This window comes from Mesoplodon mirus, assembly GCF_964341445.2.
Source record: "Mesoplodon mirus genome assembly, chromosome: 3".
Lineage (NCBI taxonomy): Eukaryota > Metazoa > Chordata > Mammalia > Artiodactyla > Ziphiidae > Mesoplodon > Mesoplodon mirus.
Genome location: NC_138978.1, coordinates 21,951,082 through 21,975,946, shown reverse-complemented (window position 1 = coordinate 21,975,946; position 24,865 = coordinate 21,951,082). Strand labels below are relative to the sequence as shown.

Sequence of the window (24,865 nt, the reverse complement as noted above, 5' to 3'; positions counted from 1 at the left end):
AATTTAGAAATTAAACATGAACGAAAAGAAGAAAACCTTTTAAAAATATCCTCATCACTGAGAGATAACAACCACTGACATATTGATGTATATCCTTCCAAAACTATCCATACGTATAGGCACACATTTCTTTAATGGGCCCATATTTCGGTACTTGCTTTTCTGCTGCTGAGTGTATCATAAATATCCCTGAGTCACTACATATGCCTTGGCAACATCGTTTTTAATGGCTGTAGCCTATTCTGTGGGGGGGCTGGTTCCACTATTTGAAAGTGATTGCTGTTCAGGTGACTGGTAACAAACACACCACAGGCTTTGGCACCAGAGGGACCAGCTTTCCCAGGAGCAAGCCCATGAAGCTCTGGAGGCTGTCACTCCCCGCGTGAAGGATGTAGAGAATAACACGACAGACCCACCAGATTCTCGCGGGGGTTAAAGTAGATAATATGCGAAAGTGCTTGGCTTAGAACCTGGCACCTAGAACGCTCTCGGATACAGCCAATGGTGCCTGAGACTTCGTCCTTAAACTGTCCCTGAACTCGCCTGTCCTGTTAAAAGTCTCGTATTGGAATTCCAACTGTGATTATTAATAATAAACAGTTTTCCGCTTCTCCCCTCCCTCCATACACGGATTTACTGATTCCCCCTCACCTCCCACCCCCGGGATCGGGCAGAACAAAACGAAGTAGAGGCTCTAGGAGCTACCGGAGGGTTTGAGCGGGGCGGCCCCAAGGAAAGCCCCGGGAGCTTCCCAGTCCTGGCCCCGGAGGGGCGGGCCCACGGCCCGGCCTCCCATTGGCTGCCAGTCGCGTCACCTGCCTTGGGTGGGCCTGGAGGAGGGACCTGGTCCCACCCTGGGCCACAGGAGGACCGGCATGACCGGGAACCCGCGGTGGGCCCCGTTGCTCCTGTGTTTGCTGCAGTCCGCTCCAGGTAAGGGCACGGGGCCGCGGGGTGGGCGTGGGGCCGCGGGGTGCTCCATCCGGTCCGCACCCACCTTCCGACCCAGAGCTCCGGGGAGGGAGTGCCTTGGGCATCAGTCTGTGCGCTGCAACAGTGCAATTAGCAGAGCCCACCCACCACCAGTTTTCTTTTTCCGAGGACTAAACAGACCCGGGTCTTTGAAATTCCTTTCCGGGAAGGAACTGTTTCCTAATGCCAGTTCAGCTTCAGACGAGCAGGAAAAAAGATAGTGGCCGTTCAAAAGTCAGCTGCATTTGTTTATAAAGTGCTTTTCAAGGTTTCCTAAAAGCCCTATCCGCTGCATTAATATCACAGACCCTGACTAGTGGGGGAAATCAAGCAGAAGTGCCCTGCCGTCGCCAGGGGTGCCCTCCCCTTCCTCCCGACTCGGGGTGTCAGGAGTTCCACCCAGGCCTGAGGGGAAGGAGTGCCAGCTTAGCCCGTGCTGTGCTGTCATTCTAACAAGCCACCTTTTTTTCCTGAGCTCTCACTGGTAAATAAGGTGACAGGGTACAAAATACCCTGGGATAGGAACCAACCACCAATCCAGGGAGAAGGACACCAAATGCCCCCAAGATATGTCCCTAGTCTTAGACTAATAATTTAAGAGCTAGAAGGGCCCTTGGACATCATCTAATACTAAGGTTAAAAGCCAGCATTTGTTTGAGCAACTTCTTGGGCACCACATTATTCTAGTTTAGCATCACAACCCAACTGTCCTAGAAGATAGGTATTATTTCCTCCCGTTTCAGAGGGGGAAACTGAGGCTCAGAGCAATTAAGGGGAATTACCCAAGAAGGAAGGCATTGGTGAGACACACAGAACAGAGAAGACAAGCTGAAGTGAGCATGACCAGCTTTAGCCGTGGGATGGGCAGTTGGCACAGGGTGGTTCACCCACCCAGGTCAGCTCAGGGGTGCCCCAGCCCCTGGAGCCTTCGCAGCAGTGTTACTGCAGCTGATGAGGGACAGTGTACCTATGCAGGGAGGAGAGGAGGGTGTCCTCTGTACCCCTTTTTCACCATCAAACTCAATAGTTTTGCTGTCTAGACCTAGCTATCCTTACACCCGAGGATTATTTAGTGTACACAACACAAACTGTGGTGTGAAGGTTTAGGGTGAAGCGCAGCGGGGTCCAGGTTCTAATCCTGGCTCGCACACATACTGGCTGTGTAGCCTCAGGCAAATTATTCACCATCTGTATCTGAGCCTAGTGCCTTCCATGGAAGGGAATGACACCTACCCCACAGGGTGGTTTGTCCTGAAGATTGAATGAGGTTTTGTGTATAAAGTTTCACACCAATGCCTGGTACGCTTCGAAGGCTCATTAGGAGGTAACTACTCTAGCTGCTATTTCTCCACTGTAGCCAAGCTCAGAATTGAGGCCTGTCCTCAAATAAGATGATTGTAGACCGATTTTGGCCTCATACCAGCCACCTGCTAGGAAGTCCAGAAGCTGGAGCACTGTCAGCATCAGCATCCTGGTGATGCAGTTCCAGCTAGAGGACACAGGATGGGGTGGTCTAAAAGGCCAGGGGTGTGGAGCCGAGCTGAGAGCCATCAGCAGAAAGGTCCCTCCCTCCCTGATGCCGTTCTATAACCTGTATGGATTTCCATCATGGCCCATGTGACACTTCAAGGCACTGCATTCTCCATGGCACCATGAGCTCCTAAAGGGCAGGAGTGGAGCTGTAGTCCTCTCTGAAACCTCTGGCACGCAGTGATCAATAGATGTCTTTGACCAATAATGACCCATAGATGTTGGAAGAATAAGGCTGAACAGACCCCATGAGAACCTAGGGGAGGAAGTGTGATCAAGAACTCAGACTTTGAAGACGTAGAGAATGAACTTGAGGACACAGGGAGGGGGAAGGGTAAGCTGGGACAAAGTGAGAGAGTGGCATGGACATATATACACTACCAAATGTAAAATAGATAACTAGTGGGAAGCAGCCGCATGGCACAGGGAGATCAGCTCAGTGCTTTGTGACCACCTAGGGGGTGGGAGGGAGACGCAAGAGGGAGGAGATATGGGGATATAGGTATATGTATAGCTGATTCACTTTGTTATAAAGCAGAAACTAACACACCATTGTAAAGCAATTATACTCCAATAAAGATGTTAAAACAAAAACAAAAACAACTCAGACTTTGGGGTTGGCTAGGCCTGGATTTGAATTCTGTTTCTACAACTTATTAGCTGAGGGGGCCTCAGTTTCCTCATCTGTAATGTGATGATCATAATTAGTACCTACCTCGTAGGGATGTGGGGTGGATTGAAGGAGAAAATGCAGGTAACGTGCTTTGCATAGTGCCTGGCACATATTTAGGGCACTATACACATTAGCTGCTATTATCATCCGCAGCATCACCACCACTTCTGAAAGATGTCAGGAAGTGATGTTTGAATCAAGTCTTTAAAAGATTAGATGGTGAATACCACGCTGTCAAAGACACCTGGGTTCAAAGACACACAGAAGAATGAGGAGGTTTGAGAAGGGCGAGAAGGAAGATTGGCTGCAGCCTGGTGACGTATGTAGGTGAGCTGTCAGGAAGAGGTCAACGAGATGGCCCAGCCAGGCCAAGCTGGGCAGGGCTTCACGTATCCTGATAAGGAGCATAGACTTTATTCTGAGGACAAGGGAAGGGCGGAAACTGGGCAGCTGTGTAATCAGATGCATATTTCAGAAGATGAGGGTTAGCAGGGAGGAGGTGCCAAGGAGGGAAGTAGGGGCCAGTGAGAGGTGGTCAGGGAAAGAATCACTGGGACAATGACGTCTGAACGAAGATGAGAAGGAAGCAGAGGAGTGAGCCGGATGGACAGCCAGGGGGAGGACAGTTTAGCGGAGGGAACAGCTCGTGAAAAGGCCTAGAGGTGGGAGTGTGCCCAGCCTGCTCTAGGAACAGGAAAGGGCCAGCAAGGGGAGTCATGGGTTGGATAGGGTAGGGTCTTGTGGGTGATTGTAAAGACTTTGGATTTTACCTTGAATGAAACAGAAGCCACTGGAGGTTTAAAGCAAAAGAGTGACATGATGTGACTTTCATTTTAACCCTTGCTGCACTATGGAGAATGGATTGTGGGCACAAGGTTGGAAGCAGGGAGACCAGTTAGGAGACCTTAGGAATAATCCAAGTCATCCCAATATTCATTCATTCACTCAACAGATTTTTATTGTGCACCTACTATGTGCCAGGGACCATTGCAGGCAGGCTCTGGGGACATGGCTGAGCACAAGACAGAGCATCTGATCCTTGAGACCCTCAGGGCCATTCCCTCCTGGAGTCCAGGAATCTATTAGATGGTTCCGTGCTGCACTGTTTTGCTGGAACCCTCAGGTGCCAGGGTGGGCTTCCCGTCATGTCACAGATGGGCTGCTGAGGTCTAAGGAGGGGAAGGGGCTTCAGTACAGCCAGTCGGTGGCATGGCTGTGACTGGAATCCCACAGCCCAGGTTCCCAGCCTACATCACATCCCCTGTGCTTCCGCCACCCCAGATAACTCCCGGTTCTTAAACTCGATGAGCACCGGACAGCCCTCCCGCACTGCTCGGAATGGCTCCAGACTTCATGACCTCTTTGTCCCCCACAGGGAGGCCCCATCTGGCCCCTCCCCAGAACGTGACGCTGCTCTCCCGGAATTTCAGTGTGAACCTGACGTGGCTCCCAGGACCTGGCAATCCCCAGAACATGACCTATTTGGTGGCCTATCAAAGGTGGAGGGGCGCCTCCGGGCTGGTGGAGTGATAGGGGGAGACCGAGGAGGTGGGCAGGGGCTGGAGGGGCTTGGTTCTCTGTGTCCACGGGTGACGTCCTGCAGCAGGTATTGTGAGAGGGCGTTTGATAAAGCTCTGGAGGTGGGGACGTTGCTTAATGGAGAACAGCGCCCAGGTGAAAGACCTGCCGGGGGTGGGGGCAGGTCTTTGAGAAAAGTCTTGGATGGAGCAGTGAGGGCCCCGTGAGGGAATTCTTGAGGGCCTGGATGAGGTGCTTGGCATTCCAGCAGATAAGGGAGGCAGGTGTATCTCTTGCAGAGCTGTGTTAGGCATCGCTAGATGATTACCCTTTTCCCCACGGAGCCTTCAGGGAGCCTTGGAGTCCTCAACTTGGCAGGCCAGGCAGCCACTGCTGATGCAGAGGAATTTGCACATGAAAGCTGATTTGCCATCTTTGCACATAGATGGAAATCATCTGAAGTTCTTTAGTAAGAGAGTAAGCTAATGAAAGCAGATACCCAGGAGGATTAATCTAGAATTGGCGAGAAGGAGGAAGCAGGAAGGAGAAGGAACTGCCACGTACTCAGGACCCATCCTGTGCCAGGCTGAGTGCTAGGAGCCTTGCATGAGCATTTCCCTTCTTCCTCCCAGTATCACCAGGCAGGCCCTGCATTTCCCCTGTTCTAGAGGTGAGGGAACAACTCAGGGGCTGTGACCTGCGCAAGGGAGCCAGTGATGGAACCAGAAGAAAAACCCAAGTCTGTCTGACCCCAAAGCTTGTGCTTTTGCTGTTCTATTACAGTCCCTCCATCTGTAGCATCCAGATGTGAGTGATGGGGGCCTGGCTTGGGAAAGGACAGACTGTGAGAGAGCTTTCAAAAGAAAGAATGGTATAGAACTGTATCAGGAGGCAGAAAATACCAATACCTGACATGGCCTGTATGTTTGCTCTGTGTCTGCACTGTGTCCATACCTGAAACGTATTTAACCTCACACCGCCCTGCGAGGAAGGGCTCAGTGACTCTGCTCTACAGTGGAGTAACTGAAGCACTGAGAGTGTATTTTGCTCAAAGCCACACAGCTGGGCATAGAGGAGGTGGGATAAATTGATGAAAGAATTGAAAGCCTAACCTCTGGACCTTTATGATATTTTCCTTTCCTTTTACGCTTTTGAAACACCTGTGAGGATTCCAAAACCATGATATTCTAATGGTATCTTTTCATTTATTAGCTGGAATTAATTTTATAAAGAGATGCTTCCTCTCATGTAGTGTTTGATATTCAGTGGTACTATTCATGTAGGCACGACAGAATAAATGCTTGAACTGTTTTCCTTTAATTTACCAGTTTTCAAGATAACGAACTCGTTCCCTATCATGTCCCAAAGGTGATTGACTTGTTTTTTTAATTATCATTACGAACTCAAGTAGTTAAACATATGTGATGGTTTCAATTCATTGCAATTTATTCTACTCATTGAAGCTTGAATTGTCTCATCTTTAGTCTGTGAATGTCTCTTCAGGTTGGTTCCTGAGTTCTTTGAATTTGACCCTAGTAAGTTATGATATCTTTATTGCTATCTGTTGTGAAAAGATGTTCCAGACTCATTTGCACAATTCCTGACCTAAAACCTGAAATCAGTCGTGTGTCCATTTGGTAAGAAATGGTTTTAAAGAACACAGTCTGTGTAGCTGTCTGATCACTACTGAACTATTGCTTTGAGATCTTTTCAGTGAACAGAATTAGGGTGATACATGTAATAATCCCATCTCTATTCCTGGCTTCTACTGAGGTGGCTGATTAAATCCGTGAGTCGCACCCATGATCTCCTTATCAAATGATTTTCCAGCCACAACCTTGGTGTTCTCTCCAGAACACGCTTTCTCATTTTTTGCAATATGCATAGGCTGAGAATTTTCCAAATCTTCAATTTCTGGTTCCTTTTTGCTTAACAATTCCTTCTATCTCTCTCTCTCCTCTCTCATTTTACTATAAGCAGTAAGGAGAAACCAGGTCACATCTTCAACACTTTGCTTAGAAATCTCCTCAGCTAAAGTATCCAAGTTCATCACTTTCCACTTCTGATTTTCCATAAAACACTAGGACGTAATTCAGTCAAGTTCTTTCCCACTGTATAACAAGGATCAATTTTCTTCCAGTTTCCAATAAGACATTCCTCCTTTCCAACTGGGATCACCCCAGAATCACCTTTAACATCTATATTCTGACCAACAGTCTTTTCAAGGCAATTTAGGCTTTTTCTCACATGAACCTCAAAACTCTTTCAGCCTCTGTTACCCAGCTGCAAAGCTACTAACACAATTTTAGATATTGGTTACATTAGCACCTCGCTTATGGTACCAAAATCTGTGTTCAATTACTAGGGCTCCCATAACAAAATATCACAGACTGGGGGCTTAAACAAGAAAAGTTTTTCTCTCACAGTTCTGAAGGCTGGAAGTCCAAGATCAAGGTGTCAGGTGTCAGATCAAGGTTTGCTCTCTCCTGAGGCCTCTCTCAGGAGATGGTCACCTTCTGTGTCCTGACCTGGCCTTTTCTCTGTGGGAGAACAGCCCTGGTGTCCTTTCCTCTTCTCATAAAGGCACTAGTCCTATTGGATAAGGACCTCACCCTTAGGACCACATTTAATCTTAATTACCTCTTTAAAGGCCCCATCTCCAAATATAGTCACATGGGTGTTAGGGCTTCAACATATGAATTGGGTGGGGATGTGTGTACACGATTTAGTCAATAATACTGTTAAGCTGGATTTCACCAAATTTAAAATTTTGTTCTTTCAAAGGAAAAAAAAAAAAGCCCAAAGAAAATGAAAAAGCCAGCCACTGAGAAAAATATATTCATAGTATATACACTGACAAAGAACTTATATCCAAAATAAAGAACTCCTACATCTCAAAAATAAGAAGACAAATCACCCCCCAAATATTTGAATAGTCACTTCACAAAAGAAGATATATAAACGGCCAATAAGCACATGAAAAGGTGTTCAACATCATTAGTCATTAGGGAAGTGCAAATTAAAGCTACAAGGAAATACTACTTCACACTCACTAGAATGGTTAAAGTTAAAAGGTCTGATGATACTAAGCATAGACAAACATGTGGAGTAACTCTCATGGAGATGGCCCTCCATATTCTGGGGTTTTGCAGCCACAGATTCAACCAACCATGGATCAAAAATATATTTTTAAAAAATCCAGAAAGAGGGCTTGCCTGGTGGCGCAGTGGTTGAGAGTCCGCCTGCCAATGCAGGGGACACGGGTTCGTGCCCTGGTCCAGGAAGATCCCACATGCCGTGGAGCGGCTGGGCCTGTGGGCCATGGCCACTGGGCCTGCGCGTCCGGAGCCTGTGCTCTGCAACGGGAGAGGCCACAACAGTGAGAGGCCCGCGTACCGCAAAAAATTAAAAAAAAAAAAAAAAATCCAGAAAGAAAAAAAAAATCTGTAAAGTGCCAAAAGCTAAACTTGAATTTGCTATACACTAGCAGCTATTTACATAGCATTTGCATTGTATTTACAACTATTTACATAGCATTTACATTGTATTAAGTATCATAAGTAATCTAGAGATGATTTAAAGTACATGGGAGGATGTGCATACATTATATGCACATACGAGACCATTTTATATAAGGGACCTTAACATCCACAGGTTTCTGTATCTCCGGCGGGGCCTAGAACTAATCCCCTGTGGACACTGCCTATATATTGTTGATGGGAACTACAATGGTACAATCACTTTGGAAAACAGCTTGACAGTTTTTTGTAAAGTTACACATTCAGTTACCGAGTTTCCCAGATTCTACTCCTAGATCTTTATCCATGAGACATGAAAACATATGTCCATACAAAGACTTGTACATGAACTTTCATGGCAGCTTAATTCATAATTCCCTGTTATGGACTGAATGGTGTTCCCCCCCCTTAGTCACTCATTTGTTAAAGCCCTAACACCCATGTGACTGTATTTGGAGATGGGGCCTTTAAAGAGGTAACTAAGATTAAATGTGGTCCTAAGGGTGAGGCCCTAATCCAATAGAACTAGTGCCTTTATGAGAAGAGGGACAGCAGGGCTGCTCACACACAGAGAAGAGGCCAGGTGAGGACACAGAGAGAAGGTGACCATCTCCTGAGAGAGGCCTCAGGAGAGAGCAAACCTGCAGACACCTTGATCTTGGACTTCCAGCCTCCAGAACTGTGAGAGAGAAATGTCTATGGTTTAAGTCCCCAAGCCTGGCATTTTGTCACCGCAGCCCTGGCAGACTAACACATCAGGTTTCTTTTCTCCCGGTGTCCTAAGAAATGTTTGCTTGACTCAAGGTCACGAAGATCCTCTTCTGTGCTTTCTTCTAGAAGTTTTCAAACGTTAACATTTACATTTCAGTTCTCTTTTATTTTTATTTTATTTTATTATTATTATTTTTTTTGCGGTACGCGGGCCTCTCACTGTTGTGGCCTCTCCCGTTGCGGAGCACAGGCTCCGGACATGCAGGCTCAGCGGCCATGGCTCACGGGCCTAGCCGCTCTGTGGCATGTGGGATCTTCCCGGACCGGGGCACGAACCTTTGTTCTGTTATCTCCTTTCTAAGTTTCTCTGATTCTGTTTTGTGTTGTTCTTCCATGTCTTATATCATTTTAAAATGTCTCTTATAATCCATTTTGAAGTAGTAGTTTACAGTTTCAATCTGTTCATAGATATGTTTTTAGCGTGCATTTTCTGACTCATTCAGTTGATCACTTAACTTATTAATTTCTATCCTTATTTTCTGTTATAAATATTTAAAGCTATATGCTTAACTACATCTCATAAATTTTTATTTGTGTTATATTTTTGATCATTCAATTTTAGAGATTTACTAACTTCCATCATAATTCTTCCTTTGATCCATGAGTCATTTTATTTTATTTTCCAATGTGTGATTTTTGAGTCTCCTGTCTTTTTGTTTGAAGTATAATTGATTTACAATGGTTAGTTTCAAGTGTACAGCACAGTGGTTCAGTTATACATATATATATATATATATATATATATATATATTCTTTTTCAGATTCTTTTCCATTATAGGTTATTACAAGATATTGAATATAGTTCTCTATGCTATACAGTAGGACCTTACTGTTTATCTATTTTATATATGGTAGTGTGTATATATTAATCCCAGACTCCTAATTTATCCCTCCCCAGTCCCCTTTCCCCTTTGGTAACCATAAATTTATTTTCTGTGCCTGTGAGTCTATTTCTGTTTTGTAAATAAATTTGTATCATTTTTTTAAGATTCCACATATAAATGATGTCATATGATATTTGTCTTTGTCTGACTTAATTCACTTAGTATGATAATCTCTAGGTCCATCCATGTTGCTGCAGGTGGCATTATTTCATTCCTTTTTATGGCTGAGTAGTATTCCGGTATATATGTATATACACACATACATACATACATACCACATCTTCTTTATCCATTCATCTGTTGATGGACATTTAGGTTGCTTCCATGTCTTGGCTATTGTAAATAGTGCTGCAATGAACACTGGGGTGCAGGTATCTTTTCAAATTAGAGTTTTGGTCTTTTTCAGATATATGCCCAGGAGTGGGATTACTGGATCATATGGAACTCTATTTTTAGTTTTTTAAGGAACCTTCATACTGTTCTCCATAGTGGCTGCACCAATTTACATTCCTACCAACAGTGTAGGAGGGTCCCCTTTCCTCCACACCCTCTCCAGCATTTATTATTTGTAGACTTTTTGATGATGGCTATTCTGACTGGTGTGAGATGATACCTTGTTGTAGTTTTGATTCGCATCTCTCCATAATTAGAGATGTTGAGCATCTTTTCATGTGCCTGTTGACCATCTGTATGTCTTCTTTGGAGAAATGTCTGTTCTGGTCTTCTGCCCATTTTTGATTGTGTCGTTTGTCTTTTTGATTGAGTTGTATAAGCTGTTTGTATATTTTGGAAATTAATCCCTTGCTGGTTGCATCATTTGCAAATATTTGATCCATGAGTCATTTTAAAACAATTTAAAATATTCAAACTTCCTTTAGTTCTCTTTTTGCTAATGATTTTTAACTGGATTATTTGCAATCAGAGGAAATAGTTTGAGAGATACCTATTCTTTGAAATTTGAGAGTTGCTTTATTTTTGTTAATATTTTTGATAATATTTTGTTTAGGGTTCGTATGTGGCTCAACCAGTTTCTTGTTTGTTCTGTATATGTTCATTAGATGAACTTTGATAATTATGTGGTTCATTTTATTAACATATGTACTAATAATTTTTCTTTATTCAATTGTTGATTACTGAGTGGGATATATTAAAAATTTCCCATTGTAATTGTGGATTTTCTTTTTCTTCCTGTAGTTTTATCTATTTCTGCTGAATATAGTTTGAAGCTATTTAATAGGCACATATAAGTTAGAATTTTTATATCTTCCTGGTAAGTGGAATCATTCACTACTGTGTAGTGGTTCTTTTCACCTTTACTAACACTTTGGACTTTGAAGTTTCTATTTCGTCTCATATTAATATGCTTATGCCAGTTCCTTTTTTCGTTGATGTTTACCTAGTATAACTTCACCAAAAAACAAAACAGAGGAATTCTTCCCTCAAATCTGTTCTCTTTGCCTACCTGTATCTCGGCCTTTTCTGATCACCTGTTGCTCAGTCTCCAAACCCAGGAAGAGTCCTCAATTCTCCTTTCCCTCACATTCCACATCCAATCCATGAGCAAGTCTCATCAGCTTTACCTCCAAAATGCATCCTACCTCCAACCTTTTCTTGCCATCGTGCCCACCATTCTCTCTTGGACCACTGCTGCAGCCTCCTAGCTAGTTTATCAGAGTGATATTTTAAAAACATAAATTAGATGACCTCAGTTCCTCTCTTCAGAACCTTCTGATAGCTTCCTCGGACACTTGGAATAAAATCCGAACCCCTTGCCAAGATGGCAAGACCCTGCCTGCTCTGCCCACCCCCCTCCACCCTCACATCCAGTCTGTCCACCCTCTCCTGGCCTTGTTCACTGGGCTTTGGCCACCCTGGCCTTGTTTTTGTTTTTTTGTTTTTTTTTTTTTGTGGTACGTGGGCCTCTCACTGTTGTGGCCTCTCCCGTTGCGGAGCACAGGCTCCGGATGCGCAGGCCCAGCGGCCATGGCTCATGGGCCTAGCCACTCCGCGGCATGTGGGATCTTCCCGGACTGGGGCACGAACCCGTGTTTCCTGCATCGGCAAGCAGACTCTCAACCACTGCGCCACCAGGGAAGCCCCTGGCCTTGTTTTTTGCTGGACAGATCAAGTCCCTTCCCATCGCAAGGTTTTTGCTTTTGCGTTTCCTTCCCCCAGGCCTTCTCTTGGCTCCCTTCGCAGCATCCCGGCCTCAGCTTCAGCACTGTCTTCCTGGCCTTTCCTGAGCCGCCTTCAGAGAGCAGTCACCCCCGCACTACCCTATGGTCACTGCATTTACCAGCTCCTGGATTTATATTGTTGATGTGGTGATGGTCTCTCATCCCCTCCCTCCAGAGTGTAAGTTCCCGAGGGCAGGACCTATCTGTCACGAATTGCCGATTCCCCAAGAATAATGCCCAGCAAGCAGGTCCCTCCTTTGGACCTCAGTGTTCTCAGGAGATTGTAGTCATGGACCTGTGTGTTCCCCTCTGACATCCACAAAGCACCTGGCACCGGGCCTGGTACACAGCAGGGGGTCCATAAATGCCTGAATGAATAAACGCGTGAAAAATGGTTACTAGCACGACGACCCTTTGGGGGAGCCATGACAGATGAGGAGACTGAGGGTTAGGGACAGTGACCTGCGTTAAGGTCCCAGAGCTAGTGAGGGGCAGAGCCAGGGTTCCCACCCTTGTCTGTCATTCCAGAGCCCGAGCTCTTAACTGGACTGTTCTCATTCTGTCTCAGCCGATGGCTGGCTGGCTGGACAGATGGATGGATGGATGATCAGGTGGGATGGAGGGACGAGTGATCATGTGTTCTCTGAGTTTCCTCACCCCCAAGAGGCTGAATCCATGACCCACACTCTCCTGTCTCCTCCCTCAGCTCTGCACCCCCCAGACGGTGGCGGAGAGTAAAAAAGTGTGCAGGAACCAAAGAGCTAGAGTGTTCTCTGATGTGCCTGGAGAAACAAGACCTGAGCAATAAGTTCAAGGGGCGTGTGCGAGCGGTTTCTCCCAGCGCCAGGTCGCGCTGGGTGGAGTCCAAGTCCATGGATTACTTTTTTGAAGGTAAGTGAAGGACCTGTGGGAGGCTGTCTGCTCAGGAGCTTGGCTCAGAGGCACTGCTATCCTGGCCATCTGCCTCCCACTTCCCCAAAGCAGTGGGCAGCTCTCTGGGGCCACCTGCCATGGGCCTTGGCCCATGTCCAAGTAGCCTGACTTCGTGGCAGGGAGTTAGGGGAGTTCACCAGCCCCAGCAGTTCAGTTTGTACCTCCTACTAATGAGGTTCATGATCTTTTGAGCACAACCTTGGTCATGAACTACACAGGCACTTTATATATTTTTTTCTACTTTTTTAATGTTCAATCTCTCTCTTTAAGAAACAATTTTTAAAAATTCTGGTTGCAATAGTAATTTCTGTACACGGTAGAAATTTGGGGGGGAAAGGAGATAAAAAATAGAGAGGAAAACATTCCCCATGCTTACAGCCTTCATAAATCACCAGTGTTAACACTGAGTGAGGAAAGTGCTTTTTTTCCCCAATGTATTTTATTTCTAATCCTCATAACACACCTGTGGGGTTCATTTTCATCACCCCATTTTAAAAAAATAAATAAAGCAAGACTCACAGAAGTTAAGGAACTTGCCAGCTAGTAAGTGATGGACATGGGATGTGAAATGGCTTTTTCTGATCTTGGACAAGGTGCTCGATCAGGTCAAGAGTAAGGAGGGGAGGATAAATACTCAGACAATAGCCTCATGGAGCTGAGATCTGTAACTTATCACCCAGGCTTCTCAAAATGTTTGAGGACAAAATAGGGCTTGAAGGGGGATGAGGAAGGGATTTAATGAAGGATGGCAGGAAAAAATGGCAGAGAAGGAAGAAGAGATGATTTGGATGGGAGGAAGCTGGCTGGTTGGATGGACGAAAGGAGGAAAAGGATGGATGGGTAAGAAGAAAAGAAGTGTGGAGAGGATGGGGAGGAAGTGACGGATGAGTGGGAAGGAGGAGGCTAGATGGATGGGTAAATGCTTACCATGAAGGAGCCAGTATGGATGGAGAAGTGGAGGATAGGAACGAAAGGCAGACAGATGGATCAGTGGGTACAGAAGGAAGGCTGGCTGCCTGGGAAGGGAAGGAAGGGTAAAAGGGAAGGAGAGGCAAAGGAGAAAGGAAAAACAGGAAGGAAAGATGTATGGAAAGAAAAGAACGGATGGATAGGAAGGATGGAGGAGTAGAAAAGTAGGCTGATTGGCTAGATATAAGGAAGGAAGAAAGTATAAATGAACAGGAAGACAGGATGGATAGGAAGGAAGAAATGTCAATTGGAAAGAAAGGAAGACGATGCTTAGGAAGAAGGAAGGATGGTTGAGAAGGATGCGTGGATGGGAAGGAAGAGAAGCATAGTTGGGAAGGATGGATAGATGGATAGAAAGGAAAAGAAAGATGGGAAGGCAGGCAGAAAGGCTGATGAAGAATGAAGGATGCACCACTGCAGAGGCTGGCTGAATAGGAATAAGAATTAGAACAATAGAGGGAAAGATGCAGAAAGGAGGTTACTTTTTTTTTTTTTTTGCCTCCTCCTCCCTGAAGTTCTTCTTGATTCTCCTGCAGCACACCTCAAGCCTGAGTGACTCTTCCTTCCTTGCCCTCAGCTGTGGTGACCCTGGTCACTTTCTCTCTTGAGTTTTGGTAGTTTATGTATTTCATTTCCCCCTAATTTCCTCCAACTCCTTGAGGTCAAGATTTATGGGGGCCTCATCTCCCCACTCCCCTCAGCTCCCTGCCCAGGGCTTAATACATATCAGTGTCCAGTGGATATTTCCTGAACACATAGGTAGTGGCACCTTGTGACTCCTTTTTTTTTTTTTTTTTTTTTTTTTTGCGGTACGCGGGCCTCTCACTGTTGTGGCCTCTCCCGTTGCGGAGCACAGGCTCCGGACGCGCAGGCTCAGCGGCCATCGCTCACGGGCCCAGCCACTCCATGGCATACGGGATCTTCCCGGACCGGGGCACAAACCTGTGTCCCCTGCATCGGCAGGCGGACTCTCAACCACTGTGCCACCAGGGAAGCCCAGTAGTGGCACCTTGTGGAAGCCACACATTTTCCCTGAGCACAAACACAGGACAGGGATGACCAGTGTGGCCAGAGCTCCTGCTGGCTGGTACTCAGGGAGGGCTGCATGGAAAAAGTGGCATTTCAGCTGGACCTTGAACAATGGTGTATTAATTTTCTCTTGTCACTTTATTCCAAGTCACTGCCCCCACCATCTTCAAACCATCAGTCAAACCTAGGTGACCTTGAACAGACTGTCAGTAGAAATGGACATTAAAGACTCTGCCAGTGAGACCTCAGAAGCAAGCGAGGAGCATCATAGAGCAAATCTAAATCTCCTTCAAGAATTCTTAAATCGGGGCTTCCCTGGTGGCGCAGTGGTTGAGAGTCCACCTGCTGATGCAGGGGACACAGGTTCGTGCCCCGGTCCGGGAAGATCCCACATGCCGCGGAGCGGCTGGGCCCGTAAGCCATGGCCGCTGAGCCTGCGCATCCAGAGCCTGTGCTCCGCAACGGGAGAGGCCACAACAGTGAGAGGCCCGCGTACTGCAAAAAAAAAAAAAAAAAAAGGATTCTTAAATCATCCCGAACAGACTGTTAGTAGAAGTATGGATACTAAAAGCACTGCCTCACAGAAGGAAGTGAGTAATATGTTACTGAAAATTTCAGGAAGGGGGATGCCTCTTATATACTGGCAAAAAGATTAGCAAAATTGTGTCCTGTCGGTATGTGGAAAGCAGAACTTGTAAATGATGAACCTGGACATTTATCAAGGAGATTTGATAAATGTTGTGTTGAAGGCATGGCCTGGTTTATTCTTGGTAATCATAGCAAAATGCAAGGAGGAGAGAGAGAAATTGAGGAAAGAGCATAAAAAAAAAGGAACCAGGACTTGAAGATTTGGGAAATTCTTAACCTATTCAGATGGCAAAAGATACTAAAATTAAGAAATTGCTTCCAAGAGTGTGACATAGAGAAACAGCAAAGTGTGTGGTTGTGCAATCATTTACTAAAACCTCAGAAAGATCAAAGTGTTTAGTCAAGAAAAAGGCTCTTTGAAGAGATTTAAGGGTATGACACACAGTTCAGTTCCCCTCAGTCAAATCAAAGGGCCTCTAGAAAGCTGAAGTGCTATCCCTCAGCCAGCTCAGCTAAAGCCAAAAATAGAGAAGGGCTTATCTCAAAAAGATTTGTGGAACTGACTTCTGTCTAATGGAGTGGGTCCCCATGACATCCACAGGAGACCCATAAAATTCTTGAGAATTTTATATCAGCAGAAACACTGCCAGCTTGAACGAAAAGGGGCAGAGAGGACAGGAAAAGAAAGAAGGCTACTGGTCCCCCAATTTCTACTGGAAGGAAGCAGACTGGTAAAACTACTTAGCTGCAAATAACTGCTACCTTTCATGAAAAGGAAGGATGATTCAGAGGGTGGAACCAAGAGCCCAGAGAGCAGTGCTGAAAGCCAAGGAGAAGTAGTTCCCAAGCCTTAAAACCTAGTACAGTTTGTGTAGCTGGATTCCAAAACTGCTTCAGCCCAGTGACTCCTTTTTACCTCCTATTTCTCCCTGTTTGAACCAAAATGTCTATAACTGTTATCCAGCGCCTATCCCACCACCTTATATTGGGAGCAGATAGCTTGTACTTTATTTTCACTGGTCCACAAATGGACAGGAATTGTGTCCCAGGAGTTGTACTGAATGGATTGCACCCAAAGTCTCACCTGAACCTGATTTAGATACTTTAGATGATGAGATTTTAGAACTTGAGTTGATGCTGTAATGGGATGAGACCCTGGGGTACCTTGGGATGGGGAGAATGTATGTTGCCCTGGAGAGGGACATGATTTTCAAGGAGTCAGAGGGAGGACCATGATAAACAGAATGACTCCCCCAAAGATATTCATGCTCGAATCCCTGAACTTCTGAATATGTTAGATGTTACTATTACATGGCAAAAGGGATTTTAATTAAGTTTATGTGTGTTAAAGTAGTGAGATTATCTTGGATTATCCAAATGGGCTCAATCTAATCCCATGAACCCTTAAAAGCAGAGAACTTTCTCCAGCTGGAGGCAGAAGAGGTGTAGAAGAAGGGAAAATCAGAGAGAGTTGAAGCATGAGAAGGATTCAACATGGTGTTTCTGCTTTGAAGATGAAGGGGCAACGTGATTAGAAATGCAGGTGCCAGGACTTCCCTGGCAGTCCAATAAAGACTCTGTGCTTCAACTGCAGGGGGTTTGGGTTCAATCCCTGGTCAGGGAACTAAGATCCCACACGCTGTGCAGCGTGGCCAAAAATTTAAAAAAAAAAAAAAAATGCAGATGCCCTCAGGAGCTGAGAGAGGGTCCCAGCTAACAACAGCATAGAAATACACCTCAGCCTCACAACCCCAAGGAACTGAATTCTGCTGACAGCATGAATGAGCATGGAAGTGAATTCTCCCCTCAAATTCCAGATAAGAGCCCAGGCCAGCTGACATCCTGATTTCCACCCAGAGTTGAGGACCCCATCAAGCCCACCCAGACTCTGACCTACAGAACTGAGAGATAGTAAATCCGTGTTGATTTAAGCCACTAAGTTCATGGTAATATGTTATGGCAGCAGCAAAAACTAATACAAATGAGCAGGATGCTGACAGACCAGTGACATGTGAAGGGCACCCAACTGGAAGGGATGACACGAGTACAGGAAGGTTAACTGTCTCTGGGCTGGGTGGGGAGCAGGCCTGCCTGGAAGCAGGGGGATGGATGCCCTGTGGCCCCCAGAAGGTCCTGATGGGTCCTGTTCTGTTTCTGCCAGTGGAGCCAGCCCCACCTGTCCTGGTATTCACCCGGACAGACGAGATCCTGAGTGTCAGTGCCACGTACCAGCTGCCCCACTGCATGCACCAACCAGATCTGAAATATGAGGTGAATTTCTGGAAAGAGGGGACCGGGAATAAGGTGAGAAACCCCTCTCATGCTCCCAGGCTGGGTCCCCTTCCTCATTCTCGCACCAAACCCCGGTGCTTTTCACCCTCCAAGCCCTGAAAGCCTCCTCCAGGAAGCCTTCCCTGCATACCCCTTACTCCTGGCAGTCACCCCTTGACTCTGCACAGTGTGATTGGCCTGTGGCCCACCTCTGCCCCCCTCCCCCTAAGAGGCCAAGTTCAGGACATCCTTCCCCTGCACATTACAGGTAATAAACAGCAGTTTTCTACCTAATTTTTTTTTAATTATGAAACCTTTTTTTTTTTAATCTGACTGAAGTATGACAGGCTCCAAGAACCTACTTAGCCTACTTGTTAAGCCACCAGATTCATTAGAAAAAAAACTAGAAAATACAGATAAATTCTAGGAAGAAAACCAAAAGTACATAGAGATGATCACAAATAACTACGTGGTGTATATCCAATTTCAGACTTGTTTCTGTGTATGCATGTGCATATGTCTGTATATATTTATTTATGGCAGGGGTTGGCAAACTTTTGCTGTAATTGGTCAGATAGTAAATATTTTTGGCTTTGCAGGCCTTATCGTCTGTCACATCTATTCAACTCCATCTGTAACACAAAAGGAGCCATAAGTAAATAGGTACATGAACAGGCATAGCTGTGTTCCAGGAAAACTCTATTTAAAAAAAAAGCTGGGGCTGTAGTCTACGGACCCCCGTTTTTGTCCATTCTGTCTTTTACTGAACCAACGCTCACACTCCTAACCTCTTGCACACTCTGGATCCCAGAGATATATTGATAGATCCTCATCCGATGTGATCCTCACCTTCAAGAACCTCACAGATATTCTCAACCAGCACTGTCCAGTAGAAACATAATGCAAGCCACATTGTGTCATTTAAATGTTCCACATTAAATTAAATAAAAAGAAACAAGTGAATTTATTTTCATAGTAGATTTTATTTCATCCAATAGAATGTTATCTTCTCACCATATAGTTAATATAAAAATTACTGAGATGCTTTATGTTCTTTTTTCATGAAAGCCAGTGTGTATTTTACACTTAGAGCACATCTCGGTTGGTACCAGCCACACTTCAAGTGCTCAAGAGCCACATGTGGCCAGTGGTTACTGTGTTAGACAGGCAGCGCTAGAGTTTTCTGTGTCTGTAATGGCTGAGTGACCACCGCCCCCGCCCTAATTGATTGAAACGCCCTGAGGGTAGGAAGCCTGAGGCATCTGTCCCTGAAACTGAGGGCCTGTGGGCCCTGGTGGGGTGTGCATGGGAGTGACCCTGAGTGGCAGGGCTGCTTTTGAACCCAGACCATCTCTACCTCGAAACTCCGTGGAAGAGAAACCAGAGGGTGTTGGGACGTGCTCCCTGAATGCTTAAGCCTGAATGCAAGAAAAGGTGTAGGAGTCACAGCTGTGTCCTGCCAACCCCACCCTGTCCTGGCTGCATGGAGCCGGTGCCCCCCAGCAGGTCCACCCGCCTCTGCTTCTCTCTCCAAACAGACCGGACTTCCTCCCACTCCCCATGGCCAGCCAGTCCAGATTTCTCTCCAACCAGACACCAGCGGACATTACTGCCTCAGCGCCAAAACTATATACACCTTTGGCTACCCTAAAGAAAGCGAGTTCTCTGAGCCCACCTGCTTCGTCCTGGAGGCCCCAGGTGTGTGCAAAGTGGTACAGAAGTGGGGACATTTCCCCTGGGCGTTAGGATCTTCATAATTTGCTGGTTAAGAGCACAAGTCTAGAGACAGACTCACCTCGATTAAAATCCCAGCTCCACCCCACTCACTATCTTTGGGCAGCTTACATAACCTCTCTGAACCTTGCTTTCCACACTCTGTAGGATGGGTTTATTCTGATGAGGATTAAATAGGATAATGTAGGTGAAGCCCACAGCACAGATGCCGTTGATAGACAGGAGCCCCTGCTTCTCTAGTTGTTATTATGTTTTTCTTCCTAGGATCCAACTGGGCACTCCTGGTGCTGCTACCCTTTCTGCTGCCACTGCTGTTGGTCGTTGCCACAGGGCCTGTGATCTGGAAGAGCTTCAGGGGGAACCCCTGGTTTCATCAGGCAAAGATGCCACAGGCCCTGGTATGGCAAATCTGGGGGTGTGCGACAGAGAGCGAGGGCTGTCGAAGAGCAAGGAAGTGGAGCTAGACTTAGAGATAGTTCAGCTAGAATATCAAGATGGCCCAGACTGCGAAACATCTATCTTCCTATCTAAATTTTCACCATTAGAAATTCATTCCTTTGGCACCAAATTAAAATAACAAATATGCCTCAGGAGAGATAGATACCCAGAGGGGAGGCGGGAGGGTGGCACCTAAAGGGGACATCTTAAAAGGGTCCCAGTACTTCATTCACAACCTAACCGAGGGTCAGTCTTGCCCAGGCAGACGCTGGAATTTCCCCACCGGTCTGCTAGCTTGCTTGCTTAGAACCTGGGGCCAGCTGGGACAGGGGAAGCCTGGAGAGGTCAGACTTGTTCAGCTGAAGGCCTGGAAAGTGAGGCTGTGGTAGATGAGGCTCGGTGGGCACTCGGGTCCAGTGGGGGCTTTGAAGATGGATTCTGAGAGTCCCTGCTACACGGGAGTGTTTCAGCGTTCCTGGATATGGGACCTGCAGGGAATTCCCACTAACTGAGGCACAACCTCTGTGTTAGATGGGTCTGCACCTTGCCCTATCCCTCTGCCTTCCCATTATGTGGTGAGTTACCAGCTCGACCTCCTGCAGCTGGCACCTGAAACCTGGAGGCTTTCTCTGGCCTCTGGTGTCCACTCTGCCTGTGCACATCACCAGCTGCATATGCCAGAGAATTCTCACCGCCACCACCCCTCCATGCCTCACCCGACGGTGCTCTGAGGCCTGTGTCCCCGGCAGGGCTAAGTTCCAGCTGCCCTCGGGGTAACTTGCCTGATAACACCCCGCTATTGGCTGCTATGCCTTGCTGACACTTCCTGGGATCACTTCCCAAAGAAACGACTTACATTTGAATCCTTGTCTCAGAGTCTCTTTCCAGGGGAACCCAAATGAGAACAGTCACTCTTCCAGAAAGGCTGACTTTTCTGTTCTTCTCCTCCTTCCCCAAATCAGGACCTCTCTGGACACAGACACCCCGGGGCAACCTTTCAACCCAGTGGCCCAGAGTGCCTGCATGTCTTGATTCTCTGTCCCCAAAAGGAACCGACCAGAAGGGTCAGGCTGACCCCTAGAGTCAGGGCCCCAGCCACCGTCCAGGCAGGATCAGAGAAGGACAGTGCTGAGGAGGAGAAGACTGACGAGGAGAACACGGATGAGGAGGACACGGACGATGGTGTCAGCTTCCAGCCCTACACTGAACCACCCCCCTTCCTGGGGCAGGAACACCAGAGCCCGGGACATGCTGGGGCAGGAGGGCCTTGGACTCCTCTGGTCCAGGTGGAAGGCTCCTCTGCTTGCGATTCTTCAGACAGAAGCTGGGCCAGCACTGTGGGCTCCTCCCCCTGGGACGAGGCTGGATCATCTGGCTATTTGGCCAAGAAGAGGCCAGGCCGAGGACCGGGTGGGAAGGAGCTCCAGATGCCTCTCCCACCACCCGAATTCTCCGAGGACTCAAGTTCCCTGGAAGAGCCCCCAGAAGACAACCCGTCCTCCTGGGTCAGCTGGGGCTTACCATCACCAGGGCCGATTCTGGTTCCCACGGAGCCCCCCGTTTCTCTTCAGACACTGACCTTCTGCTGGGACAGCAGCCCCGAGGAAGAAGAAGAGGAGGGGGAGGAGGAAGAAGAGGGTGGGAGGGAATCAGAAAGTGAGGACAGCGGTGGCGGCAGCTGCGGGGCTAAGAGCCTCCAGAGGACTGAGGTCAGAGGTAGGACGCTGGGGCACTACTTGGCCAGGTGAGCTGCCCCTCCCAGTCTGGTACTGCTGAGCTTTCTGGGGACCCAGCATGCCACCAAGACTTGAAATCCTGGGAGCATCATCGCTGGGGCAGCAGAGGGTTCTTATAGCACCTCGGGGAACCCAGCTTGAGGTGTCCGCCAGGTTGAGGAGTCAGAAGCCACCCCGTCCTATGACCTGCCAGCTTTGGGCTGAGAGCCAAGAGGGGTGGAGACAGGGATGGGCAGAGGTCAGAGGTTGGTTGGGTGTCAGACCACCCCACTGTCCCTGGGGTGACAGGCCAGCTGGAAAAATCATCCCTGCACAACATGAAACAGGCGAGGTCAGGTCACAGGGGGCATTGAAGGCTGACAGCACAAGGGCCCATCTGGATGTGGGGAGGGAAGAAAACTGGAGGCACACCAAGTGTAGCAGGGCTCACGCCTCTCTCCAGCACCCGCTGGGCTCCCTCCTCCCTGAGGCTCGGCATCCTGATTTATGAGTCCCCTAGGGTGGGCCCCAGTGAAGAAAAGTCCAGTTGGCTGAGGGTGTTGGAGAGGAAGAGGAAGGGCGTGGTCCTTCACATCCCAGTCTCTGAGCCATGCATTGCACAGTTTCCACTATCAAAGAGGCCTGGGTCCAAATCCCAGCTCTGCCATTTCCCAGTTGTGTGGCCTTAGGGGAGATACCTTCCTTCTCTGTACCCGAGTCTCCTTTCTACAGCTACCACCTGGGGCGTGGTGAGGGTTCCCACAGAGATGTGTGATGCCTGCCACACCATTGGCACTCACCACGTGGTGGCTGGTAGGATTCTCCATCCACCCAGGCTCTGAGGGGACCACTGGGCATCTCCCACCTGTGACCCTAAACTCAGAGTGACTGGCGTTCTCACCTCTAGTCTTTCTCCTGCCTCCTGCCCTCGCTGACCCCTGCCTGCTGGTCAGGAAACTGAGTTCTCAGAAGCTGGAGCCCAACCAAGGGTCCCTCTCCCTTTTCCCAGCAAAGAAAATACCAAATGGCCCACCTTCTAGGGGGTCTGATTAATTGGTGGTGGGGGTAGCAACCCAGCAGGGAGTCGGACCCCTGGGCCTGTGATCCCCATCTTAGCACTTCAGACCCTTTAGGTGACCACTGTGGTTGTAAAGACATCCCATTTCCTCTTCCAGTTTTGAGAAACCACTGTCTTCTGGAAACAGGTGACTGTCCTTACCTGAGGGTAGTGATGGATGTTCTCAAACAACCGCTTTATTAACCTACACCCACCAGTATATGGATGAGCAGAGCTGAGTCTTCACCCGTTAGACCAAGGTTTTGTCAGTTTTGTGGCCTGCAGGGACCACAGGGATCAGAACAATCCTTGGCTCTGCCATTTCACCTGCCAGGACTTAAGTTCCTCCATTTGTGTAAAAAGCATCTTCATAAGCATTTTATCCACAGGGCTGTGTTGTTTTGAAGCCAACGCAAGGGTAGAACATTAATGGAAGATCTGGAAAAGCTTCTCGAGGGCATCTGGTCCAGGGGTTCTCAAACTGTGTTCCCAAAAGGCCTTGGGCTTCACGGGAGGCGTCTCAATCTCAGGGGAAGCCGTGGGCTGTAGGATGCCCCCAGTGCAACCAGAGCAGCCTCCCTGGGCCCTGATTTCCCCCAGTGGCCCTCTACGTAAGATTGTGCTTAGGAGTTTCAACTGCTAAAGAAAACATTAGCAAACTCCTTTTTAAATTGAACACCTTTTGTTTCAAACGAGGAAGCTAAAATGTTGACTGTCTGAAGGTGAGATTGCCCGTCTCTGGCCAGCTGGGCCAACCCCTGTCCCCTTGGCCATGTAAACAGTACCGAGGTCTCGGCAAGGGTTTCCAAGGGGCACGAGACTGGCAGGAGGCCTTCGCCACTGCTGGGACTCACACACGTACATGCATTTCTGCAGGGGTTTCCCTGCAATGAGGCTTGTCTACATCCATGATTGAGCACAGAAGAGGAAGAACAAACTGGAACCATGGAGCTGGGGAAGGCTGTGGCTCACGGCCAGTTCCTAGGAGAATACCCAGACCAAGCACAGCGTCCTTTCTGGCACCAGCCGAGCTGCTTCGTGGAAGTAAATTCCAAATAACTAAAAGCTATTCTCACTGTTATCTTAGGCTTGTGTGAAGGAACTGCTTTATCTCTGTTCTGAAACCTTGTGTGTTTTTTAAGCATTTTTTTCAAAGCTTAATTTCTGACAGGCTGAGCTTTCTATTAATTCTAAACTCCAGCTCCTTTATGGTCATTAAGTCTTAAACAAAAAACTGTGGGCAGCTTTAGGAAAGAGCATGCTATTCAATATTATCATTTGTCAGGTGTGCTCAGCACTGAACTGTTTACAAAGCCCTTTCACGTCCCCAGCAGCCAGGAACTACATAGTGGAAACTCCAGGGCCACGCGTGAAAGATGTCAGGGACAGAGCGGGTGATGCCTGGGTGAAAGCAACATTCCCATTCTTTAGGGTAGTGAGGAGATTATATATTGTTCTAAGATATTTGTAGTTATTTCTAATTTTATTTTATGTTTATGTCATATTTAGATAATTTCCTAATGTTTGTTGGGGCCTACCCTAAACTGTTTTAAATAAAGAGCTCTATTTTTAGAGAAAAAGGCAAAATCGAATGGAAAAGCATGTGCTCTTATTTCTCAAAGTTTCCTCACCACTCTTCTCGCTGTTAAGACTACAGGGTCTTGGGTTGGGTGCCCAGCAGCAGACCCAGAGGCGAGGATTGTGAGGTATAAAGCAGTGCAGCGATTCCAGAAAGCATCAATAGGGGAGTGGGAAGAGAGGGAGGGGAGGCAGCCAGTCCAGATGCATAACCAAACAGGTCATGGCTCTGGGCAACTAGGATTCAGTCCTCCTAGGGAGCTTTGGGAGCTCAGTGTTGGACCCTCCAGATTTGTTCCCCTACCAAGGACAGGAGCTGGGAGGCGTATCCACCAACTCCCATCAGTCCTGTGTAGAGAGCCACTCCCTCCCAGGGAGCTGCAGGTACTTGCAATTGGAATCCATCAAGCTGAGTACATGACAAGGGTGCTACAATGAAGCCAGAGGTGTACCTACCACCTGGCAGCTCACCCTATTGCAACAATGGTCCATGGAAGGATACAGAAAATC

At 47.3% G+C, this 24,865-nt stretch overlaps 1 protein-coding gene across 3 annotated transcripts; it reads left to right on the top strand.

Annotated features, from left to right (window-relative positions):
• Positions 1 to 862: 862 nt before the first annotated feature.
• IFNLR1 (interferon lambda receptor 1) lies at positions 863 to 24,335 on the top strand. 3 transcript variants are annotated; one of them, XM_082613921.1, is made up of 7 exons: positions 863 to 933; positions 4,551 to 4,674; positions 12,750 to 12,934; positions 17,724 to 17,866; positions 19,372 to 19,531; positions 19,832 to 19,965; positions 20,968 to 24,335. In XM_082613921.1, the coding sequence occupies exons 1-7, from the start codon at positions 876 to 878 to the stop codon at positions 21,751 to 21,753; spliced, it is 1,590 nt and encodes a 529-aa protein (XP_082470047.1). In that variant the 5' UTR covers positions 863 to 875; the 3' UTR covers positions 21,754 to 24,335. The 3 variants fall into 3 exon arrangements, with proteins under 3 accessions (XP_082470047.1, XP_082470048.1, XP_082470049.1); XM_082613922.1 differs by lacking the exon at positions 20,968 to 24,335 and adding an exon at positions 20,537 to 20,770; XM_082613923.1 differs by lacking the exon at positions 19,832 to 19,965 and having other exon boundaries at positions 20,968 to 21,168.
• Positions 24,336 to 24,865: the final 530 nt, after the last annotated feature.

What these genes read in the sequence shown, in the direction of transcription:
- IFNLR1 (XM_082613921.1), top strand. Translation starts at nt 876, where the DNA reads ATGACCGGGAACCCGCGGTGGGCCCCGTTGCTCCTGTGTTTGCTGCAG. An exon ending in TATTTGGTGGCCTATCAAAG is followed by an intron (nt 4,675 to 12,749) that starts GTGGAGGGGCGC and finishes CTCCTCCCTCAG; the next exon opens with CTCTGCACCCCCCAGACGGT. An exon ending in AAGAGGGGACCGGGAATAAG is followed by an intron (nt 17,867 to 19,371) that starts GTGAGAAACCCC and finishes CTCTCCAAACAG; the next exon opens with ACCGGACTTCCTCCCACTCC.